We start from the raw sequence: 11,593 nt of genomic DNA on the forward strand, positions 1-11,593 counted from the left end.
CTCATTACCATTCGGATAACATCAAATTGATTTTATTATGGATAATTGTCCGCCGTCGATAAGACAAATTTATATCGGCTTAGCCATCAAGCCGCCGCCGCTGGAGGCAAAAAATTAGTATTAGCCGCCGCCGACAAAAATGGGTCGGCTTCATTCTCTGATCATGATTTTCGATAAACATTTGAATTCAACACACTTTCAAACATTATTTTTCGCTCACATGGTCATATTCATATCGATGCACAATTAATCGCAAATTGTATCTTTACCATAAAACTCTAAACATCTTTACTATTTTTATGTATTTTCTAGGATCATCGCAGCTATCAATTTCTTCGAGACAGATCAACACACGATGAAAATGTAAAAGTTGTTGTGCCAAATGTGCCTCTTTTGGCTGCTGCCTTGGCCATTGATAAAATGTCATTCCTTGCCAAAACCATTGCCTTAGGTACTGCGAGAAAGGTTGGCGGTTCTGCATTTTACAACATCGAAGCCAAAGATTACCTTTGGGGCTATAAAGATCCCATATTGTCGATGAAGAAGCTCTTCGGTTCAGGCGATGCGAAATTTGGATTATTGAAGAATGTAAGTAAAATAATTAGAAAATTTGTACCATACGAGTATATCATATCAGAGTCACATAAATCAAAACAGTAGTGAGTAAATACAACCAAAGCAATTGTCACAATGTTGGTATGATTTTCTAGACTCACTAGAGTCTTTGGAAATCGACAGTAAATCATTTGCTGAAAAAATTTTTAATTTATCTTTAAATTTCTCATTCGAATGAAACGACATTTAAGATTACTAGAGCACTTTGTTATCGACAATGGCTAATTCGGTTTAATAAAGAGAAGCACCCCAACAAGAAACTTTGGAAGTATTTCTCAAGTCTCAATTAAAAGATTAATTGATACTATTAATTTTTGTTTCAATTAAAAAATTTTTTGAATCGATTAAAATTTTAATGGAATAGTTTTTAAAATTTAATTGCAATTTTTTTGTGAAATGTTTTTCTGTGCATCCATAGTTTTTGAAGAAAGTCCGTTTGTTCACTCAGCAACAAAGAGCCAGAGAGAGATCAAATTTGACGTATGAGAAATAGAGAATTTGCAAGTTTTTGTTGGAAAAACATTCTCAATCATAGCGATTGATACTATCATTTCTGTGATTGAACAAATTTCAAAATTAATTGGATCAATTAAAATCGTAATTGAATATAATAAATTTTTTTCTATGTAATTATCAAAAATTATTGGGTACTAGAACAGAGTTATGTCTTTGTTAACAAACGCCTAAAACTATGCTACAGCATTTGTATATAAAAGCTGTTTTATAGAAAACGAAGGTGGTGCTTCATAGGCAATGCAAGCAAGATAACGGCTTTTCTCCTTTATTGAGAGATCAGCGCGAAGGTGTAGAAGCCAAAGTGTTTTACTTTTGTGGAAATCAAAAACAAAAAGTATATATACATACATATTTTAAAATTCACATATTAACGCATAAAATTGTTCACTGAAATTATGTTTCCTTGTACCAAGCCAAATAGGCTAAATCGTTTGATTACCATATTTGCCAGCAATATTGGGATTCCTTAAGAAATCAGCAAATATTTTTGGTACTTAGCCAGTTAAAATTGTGTATTATTATTTATTTTTATTTAATACATCGGAAAAAATCTAGTTTTCTATTTATTACCTTATTCAGTTAATATATTTGGCAAAAGAATTAGGGTGCACAAAAAAATATCACGAAAATTTTACCAATTAAATTTTTTTATTGAGTTTTAAAAACTATTCAATTAAAAATTTTAATGATTTAACAATTGTTTTAATTGAAACAAAAACCAATCAGAAAAATGAATTGATCAATTAATTTTTTAATTGGATCAATTAATTTTTTAATTGTCTTCGATGATTGATACTATCATTTCTGTGATTGAAGACATTTCAATTGGATCAATTAATTTCTTGATTGAAGATAAAAAATATTTTTTGTGTGTATGCCATAAACAATCGATAAAGCAGTTGTTTATATTTTATAAGCAATAAATTTCGTTGACTAAGAAGGCTATAATTTTTTTATTTCGGTATTTTTAATATATATTTGAACTGATTTATTTTGTATAGATAATCTAATAATTTGTTTTTTCGTTTATTATTTTATAATCAGCGTAATGGGACCAGTGTAGATTCCCTACAAATCAATACCGGCGAAGATGACATAAGGAAATTCAGTATAATTACCCAATTCAATGGTAAACCTCAATTGGATTTTTGGAGTGATGAGGAATGCAATCGCATTGATGGTTCGGACCCATCAATGTTTCCACCGCATGTTGTCGAAACACGAGAACCCTTAAGTGTCTTCCTACAAGTATTATGCCGAAAAATCCCATTGCATTTTGAAAAGGAGGTCACCATTTATGATAATATTGAAGCATTACGTTATCGCACACCCCTCAATGTGTTCGCTAGACCCGAAGAAAATCCAGCTAACAGTTGCTACTGCCATAATACAGCGAAATGTATGCCAAGTGGCATTATCAATGCCACCAAGTGTTACGATGATGCTCCAATCTATCCTTCATTTCCACATTTCTTTTCGGGTGATCCTCAGATCTATAAAGACTTTGAGGGCATTGACCCGCAACAGGAGTTGCATCAGACATATGCAGATGTTCATCCACGGTTCGGATTTCCCATAAGTGGGGCATCGCGTATACAAATAAATTTGGCTGTACACAAAGCTGAGCTGATACGATGTGAGTACTGAATTAACTTAAACGGCTTTCTTTTATAATACAAAACATGCAAATGTCATTTGCTGGAGGGTGTGAAGGTCATTGTAAATTATTTGTATAAATATTGATTGTGTGTTATTAAGTAGGGAGGGGAATTTTCATTGTTGCCGTTTCTTAAGTCCACTTGTCACTTTGAGTATACCCGAGAGTAAACAAATCAATGTTGGGGAACATACGTCAATGGCAGTCGTGTCAATAAAGGTATTTCAAATAAAAGTTAAAGTATCATTTAATTATTAGCCAGGCAAACCTTTGCTGCTTTGTGTTAATACGAGGGGTTCATTAATGGAAAATAAATTTTTGGGGTTTTTTGCAAAATATTCTACTTACTTTCTTGTGAAAAGAAAGTACAAGAGAGAAACTGTGTAAGCAGCGCTACGACCGCAATGTCGGTTATACCATAGACCTTATAATACATAGATGATCCACTATTCTCTTTAAAAAAAATGTGTCAGTTCCAAAAATTAATTTTCTGACATTTCGTTTTGATTTTTTTTAAGAATCAGTCCCAAACATTAATTTTCGCGCATTTGCTTTTGTGTTGTTCGTAAAGAGCAATACTGCTCAAAATTTAATTTCGTATTTTCGCGGTGTTGGTCACAATTTTTGTTCAAATATGAACTTTTAATATATTAATTTATTTATAAATCCTCTGTTGCATCATAAACGTTCTAATTTTGGCAAACTACAAAAAGGAAAACGAAAGAGATTGTAAGCGTGCTCTTATTTTTCTCGTTTATTCTTTATCTTCGGAACTGTCAAACATAGTTTGACACCCATGGCTCATCTATGTATTATAAGGTCTATGGGTTATACCAAAGCTGCAGGCATTGTGCGACATCTATACGGTTGACATTTGTTGTTTTTGTAGAAGAGAAATGTTCGTCCTCTTGTGTTTTTATTCTCTCTGACTAGTGGCCGAGAGATTTTGTGCTGATGCAAAAAATTCGTACAATGCAAAAAATCATGCCTATGCCACTCCGGGCAAATGACATATAGTGAAAATGAAAGCTTTCGAATTAGAATATGACTTGTATTTGATTTCAATATTATCTGATGCATATACTCCAAACTACATCATTTGTTGTCGATCCCGAATTACTAATTTGCTCACCCAATACGAAAGTAAACCGTAATAATCCCAATATTTTGCACAAAATTAATATTTTAATGGATTTTCGTGAGACTTTGCTTTTGCACAATAATTTCTGTCATTTCAATTAATATTTGAATTAATTGCTATTTAATATGTATTTGGGACACCCTGTATGCATATGCTCCCCCTATGAATCCCGTGATCACAGGGCAACAACCTTTGATGTTTTTGGGAGACTAATGTAAACACTGCATAATAATTAAGTGAATCCGTTTAATAGCCTAGCAAATCATTCGTGCCACTGTGCTTTGTTTTTCTGTTTTATGTGGTAGTCTCATCGTTTAGATTTGGACTAATTAATTTATAAGCTAATCGTTGTTTATGCAAATTTTGATATATTTAATAGTTTCACATGAAAACATTAACAAAAATAAAAAACGGAAAAAAGTTTCAATGATGTTGATGGTGGCAAAAAAGGCTAACTGCTCGTGTTGATGACGATCAACTTTAAATTTTAAACTCACATATAATATTATCGATTGAAATGATTTGTCGCATGTTATACGGTGATCACATGCTTAAATGATATTGTGGTTTTACTTTAGAAAATAAATCAAAATATGTTAAGGAAACTTCTACTACGGAACTTCGTAATTAAAAGTTTTAAAACAAAATAAATCTTAATAAATAATAGATTCATTATTGTAATGTCAGTTTATCGTTCAAATGAAGAGCTGAAATCAGCTCATTATTGTTTCAAAATTCTGCTTATTCGAACGAAATAAATGAAAACTAATTTGGCCACTTATGGAACACGGTTTCCACTAGTGCCAAAAATAATCTATCAAAATTTTACCAAAAATTTACCAAATTTAAAAATCTTATTTGGAAGTTTTTTTTTATCAAATTTCTGTCACAATTTTATTTCTATAGAAAATTTGTCCAAAATTTTATTTCTATAGAAAACTTTTACAAAATTTTTTTCTGTAGAAATTTTTGTCAAAATTTTATTTCTACAGAAAAATTTTGCGAAATTTTATTTGTATAAAACAAAATAGAAAATTTGGTAAAAATTTTATTTTTATAGGAAATTTTGTCTATATTTTATTTCAATAAAAAATTGAAAATATACCTAAACATCTAGAATTCTAACAATCTACCAAACAGTAAAAAATTTACCATTTTTGGAAGAATTCTACTAACTGTGGCAATGTGTTATGGAACCCAAATTTCTCTCAAAAAGATATTCAAAATTTCTTTTACTATTAACCTCCTCCATTTAGTATGTTAGCCATCGTGGTTCAATGGTTAGCATGCTCGTCTTGCATAACATACATAGGGTCATGGCTTCATCCCCAGTGCTGGTGGAATGCCGTTCGGACTCTGTTCTAAAATGTAGGTCCCTTGTCATTGACCTAAACATAGGATTGGGCAGCACTCAGTGATTGGAGAAATGTTCACCACTGTGGTATCACAATGGACTGAATAGTCTAAGGGAGCCTGAAATATCAGGCAGCTCTATACCTAATCTAACCTAGCCTAACCCCCATTTTCATGAAGCTCCGTCAGTGCTTTCTTTAAGGTTCGGAAAGCACCTCTAGCGGAAAATTCGTTTAAGTGCCTATAATGCAGTTTTGGGAGCAACATGTAAACAATCGATAGCAATGCCTATCGGAATTTCCTTTAGCAAATTTATGTTAGCTTTGAATTTCTTATGGGTTGAGAGCTGCATATCGGGCTTATCCATAAGAACTAAATTACTATATTTGATAACAAAAATTTCGTGAGGTGTCGTTATCGATTGTTTACATTTTGTCCCTATAATGAATACATGGCAAAACTGTATTATTGGCCCGTAAATTAAATTTGCATACACGTTGGCCGCAGTTGGTAGAATTATACCAAAATTGGTAGACTTTTTATTGTTTGGTAGATTGGTAGAATTCTAATGTTTTGGTAGATTTTGCAAAATATTCCTTTTCATCTAAGATGTACTTCACAAATTACGCCTAGAAATACAATTTTGACAAAATTTTCTCTATAAATAAGATACATTTTTTATAACATTTTCTACAGACACAAAATTTTGTAAAGAAATAAAATTTGTACAAACTTTTCTATAGAAAATTTTGACAAAATATTCTATAGAAATACAATTTTCACAAAATTTTCTATAGAAATAAAATCATGACAAAATTTTCTATTGAGATAAAATTTTGTCAAAATTTTCTACAAAAATTAAATTTTGTCAAAATTTTCTATAGAAATAAAAATTTGACAAAATTTTCGATAGAAATAAAATATTGACAAAATTTTATATAGAATTACAATTTTGACAAAATTCTCTATAGAAATACAATTTTCACAAAATTTTCTATAGAAATAAAATCATGACAAAATTTTCTATAGAAATAAAATTTTGTCAAAATTTTCTATAGAAATAAAATTTTGACAAAATTTTCTATAGAAAAAAAATTTTGACATAATTTTCTATAGAAATAAAATTTTGATAAAATTCTCTATAGAAATAAAATTTTGATATAATTTTCTATAGAAATAAAATTTTGACAAAAGTTTGTATAGAAATAAATTTTTGACATAATTTTCTATAGAAATAAAATTTTGATAAAATTCTCTATAGAAATACAATTTTCACAAAATTTTCTATAAAAATAAAATTTTGATATAATTTTCTATAGAAATAAAATTTTGACAAAACTTTGTATAGAAATAAAATTTTGAAAAAATTTTCTATAGAAATAAAATTTTCACAAAATTTTCTATAGAAAAAAATCGTGACAAAATTTTCTATAAAAAATACATTTTGACAAAATTTTCTATAGAAAAAAAATTTTTGACATAATTTGCTATAGAAATAAAATTTTGTCAAAATTCTCTATAGAAATACATTTTTGACATAATTTTCTATAGAAATAAAATTTTGACAAAATTTTCTATAGATATAAAATTTTGACAAAATTTTCTATAGAAATAAAATTTTAACATCAGTTTCTATAGAAATAAAATTTTGACAAAAGTTTCTATAGAAATAAAATTTTGACAAAATTTTCTATTGAAATAAATTTTTGACATAATTTTCTATAGAAATAAAATTTTGATAAGTTTTCTATAGAAATACAATTTTCACAAAATTTTTTATAAAAATAAAATTTTGACAAAATTTTCCATAGAAATAAAATTTTCTATAGACATACGATTTTCACATAATTTTCTATAGAAAAAAATCGTGACAAAATTTTCTTTAAAAAATAAATTTTGACAAAATTTTTTATAGAAATAAAATTTTGACATAATTTTCTATAGAAATACATTTTGACAATATTTTATATAGAAATAAAACTTTGACAAAATTCTCTATAGAAATACAATTTTCACAAAATTTTCTATAAAAATAAAATCGTGACAAAATTTTCTATAAAAATTAAATTTTGACAAAGTTTTTTATAGAAATAAAATTTTGACAAAATTTTCTATAGAAATAAAATTTTAACAACAGTTTCTGTAGAAAAAAATTTTGACAACAGTTTCTATATAAATAAATTTTTGAGAAAATTTTCTATGGAAATAAAATGTTGACAAAATTTTCTATAGAAATAACATTTTGAGAAAATTTTCTATAGAAATAAAATTTTGACAATATTTTCTATAGAAATAAAATTTTGACAATATTTCTGTAGAAATAAAATTTCGACAAAATTTTCTATAGAAATAGAATTTTCAAAAAATTTTCTATAGAAATAAAAGTTTGACAACAGTTTCTATAGAAATAATATGTTGACAGAATTTTCTATAGAAATAAAATTTTGACAAAATTTTCTATAGAAATAAAATGTTGATACAATTTTCTATATAAATAAAATTTTGACATAATTTTCTATAGAAATACAATTTTCACAAAATTTTTTATAGATATAAAATTTTGAAAAAAAAATACTATATAGAAATAAAATTTTAAGAACATTTTCTATAAAAATAAAATTGTACCAAAAATTCTTTAAAATTTGTAATTTTTTAAAAAAATCTAATATAAAAGATATATCTTTCAAAAGAAATCAATTAAAAATTTAATCAAAAACTTCAAATTATTTGTTTTTTAAATTGGTAGATTTTTGGTAAAAATTTATTCAAATTTTGATAGATTTTTTTTTGGCACGTGTGGCAGCTTTGGTTGTATACCGACGTTTAGAGATCAAAGGGAAATGGTGTCTTTTTTACCACATATTTTTCCAAAAACAAAAAGCAAAACATATATATTGGTCAGAATTTGGCAATATATTTATTTCGATTTTGGGTTGGACAGGGAATATCGTCTCATATTAATATTTCTAATTCTATGCAACTCCAGTGCTATTTTTGCTACCCCACACCCCTATTTTCTATATAGGGGCATTTCTATTTTTGCAATGTAAAATTTCGTTGACACATTTCTTGATTGTTTGCATTTGTCGCCCATAACACTGACAAGATGACAACACTGCCTTGTCGGCATATGCACGAATTCACTGAAAGATTGTGTATGTCATCGATAATATCTATTTCATAAGATTGTAATTTTTTCGTTACAGATCTTTAAGCTCCATAGCAAATAATTCGTCAACGAGCTGAGAGTTTAGATTTTCATTTATTTCTTATGAAAAAAAAAAATCAAAAACATTTAGAATTTTTCTCATTTTTTACGGATGCAAAATTTTATGTTAAATTCATCGAACTGTAAATTAACTCTGCATAACTGCCTTATCGGCATATACGGAAACTTATTGAAAGAAAGTGTAGACCTTCGATAATATCTCCTTCATCAGATTGTAATCTTTTCGGTACATAGCTTTCAGCTCCATATGAATAATTCATTAGTATGATGAGAGGTCAGTGTTTTTATTCATATTTCATGAAAAATAATAGATAACAGAATATGTTTAGAATTTTCCCATTTCTTACAGAATTCGAAATTTTGCTGCCAATTGAGCTAAAAACTATTTAGGCAAAACATTTTCCCAATGTCTCATCCGAAAATAAAATCGATAACAACGACCTATTGCTGCCAAGATGAAAATTTTATTTGAATGTCTAGGAGTGTGAGTCGTATTTTAATCGCTGGTTTACAGTTTGCTCCCGTAAGGTAAATATGGTAAAACCGTGTTTTGCACAATTCAATTTCTGTTGCATGCCAAAAAAAAAACAGTTTTGCCATATGTGTAAAAATGTAAAAAACAATCAAGAATATGTAAAAATCAATCTATAGCTGTCGGGATGACATTTTTATTTGCATTTCTAGTTGTTTTTATCGCTGGTTTACAGTTTTCTCCCATAAGAAATGCAATTCCTGTTGCATGTCGATAAGGCAGTGTCATAATTGATTTCTTATGGGGAAAATGTAAGCAATCGTTTATACATTCTTAAGAAAAATTTCGTCAGCAAAAATTCTTATGGGTAGGAATTCGTTAGAAAAGTATACTGAGCTTAAATAAATAATAAAATCATACCAAAAAAATGGAGAATAGTTTAGGATATTAGGATGTCGACTACATTTGTATATAATTCTGTACTTGTTATAATATTAATATTAATATTCATTTTTGTTTTCTTTTTTTTTAATCTTTTTAGCCAAAGTCGATCGTCTCGAGCAGGGTCAAATACTACCTTTGATATGGATCGAAATCACCTCAGGAGATTTTACACCCGATGTCATTGATACGCTATATGCCAGTACCTTTGGTCTAAATCTCATCGAGTACACACTGAAATATGGTACTTTGCTTATGAGCATTGTATTATTTACGCTAATTGTGATCGCTTTCTACTATCTGGCCAAGAGACGTGAACGTCATATCTTAAAGAATGAAAAAATCCTAAGTTCTGAATTGCGCGCCTTGCAAAGTATAAATCTATCATCGGCGAGCTTATCTCAACTACAGCATCAGCAACAACATGCGTGATTCCAATGCACACTTGGTCATTCCGTCGCAATTAAAAACAAAAATCCCATTTAATGTTGTATTCCATGAAAATCATTTCATTGTTTGATATGAATTCAGCTCAAATTTAACTTCACAGACAGCAAGCCTATCCTAACCGAATACAAAAGGCATAACAGGGTATAGACTCGTCATATTTTTCTTGTTGTTGTTGTTGTTGCCTGCAATCGTCGTCACGTTATGTTGATATCTGAAGGCAAGAAATTGAAAATTGCAATGCAGGGGAAAAGTGAAATTATATGGAATTTATTTTATTGTCTGTTTCTATAGTCAGAATTAAGAATGAAAGAATCTGAATAATCATTCTAATTAATTACTATTTTTACGAAACCTACCCCCCATATTTTTCGTAGTTGTAATGACATACGTTTATATCATAAACGTTTACTTTTTTATACATTTTTTTATACGCTAAGATGTAAAAAATAAAGAATTTTATTTTTTATGAAAACAACAGAGGCATTTTTATTTCATGTGTGAATTTAGTGGGGAAGTGATTTGCTTATTTGGTGTGAAAGGAAGTTAACTGCTAACGGGACTTTTGCATATGATAGCTAACAATTTCCGGCTAGGAAAAAAGCATAGCTGTTACCATCCTGCCAAGTCAACCAAATTGACTTCAAGCAAATTGTAAAAAGTGTTGCCAAATTTGGAATAGGGAAAGTTAAGCGAAATCACTTTACCAAAAATAAAACATGTTGCTAACACAGAACAAAAAGTCTTCTGAGACACTGTAAACAAAATGTATACTGATCGCATATGCAGGGTTGCTGATATGTAATGCAACAAGGTAATATTTTTTTCTTATATTTTATTGTTCAAAAGCAAAAAAGTCGGAAAAAATATAAATTTTTTGAATCAGTTTAGATTTGTTATAGATTCGCTACCTTTGGGAAGAATTATGGCCTTCAAACGGCGGACAAAGTCATATTGAGATGATTGACATTTTAGTTTTCTTAGTGCCAATCTAACTGCCCAAAATGCCCCAGGCTCAAAAGGCCAACGGATTGAGATCTAGATATTTTGATGGCCGTTGTGCAATAGAAATGAAGCGAGCAACCTCATTTTTAAGCCAGTCGTGGCTGACACGTGCCGAGTCCTGTTGGAATGTTCATAGTCTACGGCCGAATTTTTGCCTGCCCAGGGTTTCAATACAGTCTTTAGAACATTTTCCCGATAATATTCGGCATTTATTTGACACCCACGGTCAATAAACACGGGGAGCGACTATGGCCGTTACGTCGGCTCACACCATTACCGACTCTTGAGTTCTTTCCATAGAAAATTTTGTCAAAATTTTATTTCTATAGAAAGTTTTGTCAAAAATTTTATTTCTATAGAAATTTTTGTCAAAATTTTATTTCTATAGAAATTTTTGTCAAAATGTTATTTTTATAGGAAATTTTGTCAAAATTGTATTTCTATAGAAAATTTTGACAAAATTTTATTTCTATAGAAAATTTTGACAAAATTTTATTTCTATAGAAAATTTTGATAAAATTTAGGAAGTTTTGTCAAAATTTTATTTCTATTGTAAATTTTGTCAAAATTTTATTTTTATAGAAAATTTTGTCATTTTTTTTTTGGAAATTTTGTCAAAATTTTATTTCTATAGAAAGTTTTGTCAAAATTTTATTTCTATAGAAATTTTAGTCAAGATTATATTTCTACAGAAATTTTTGTCAAAATGTTATTTAT

At 28.7% G+C, this 11,593-nt stretch overlaps 1 protein-coding gene across 4 annotated transcripts in view; it reads left to right on the plus strand.

Moving 5' to 3' along the window:
• LOC142240462 (lysosome membrane protein 2) overlaps positions 1–10,349 on the plus strand; it is a 50,657-nt gene extending 40,308 nt beyond the window's left edge. For all 4 annotated transcript variants that reach the window (XM_075312164.1, XM_075312163.1, XM_075312165.1 and 1 more), the window contains exons 5-7: positions 313–588; positions 2,176–2,767; positions 9,525–10,349. In XM_075312164.1, the coding sequence (XP_075168279.1) occupies positions 313–588; positions 2,176–2,767; positions 9,525–9,856 (1,200 nt within the window). In that variant the 3' untranslated portion in view covers positions 9,857–10,349. The remainder of the gene's footprint in view (positions 1–312; positions 589–2,175; positions 2,768–9,524) is intronic.
• Positions 10,350–11,593: the final 1,244 nt, after the last annotated feature.

This window comes from Haematobia irritans, chromosome 5, assembly GCF_050003625.1.
Source record: "Haematobia irritans isolate KBUSLIRL chromosome 5, ASM5000362v1, whole genome shotgun sequence".
Taxonomy (NCBI): domain Eukaryota; kingdom Metazoa; phylum Arthropoda; class Insecta; order Diptera; family Muscidae; genus Haematobia; species Haematobia irritans.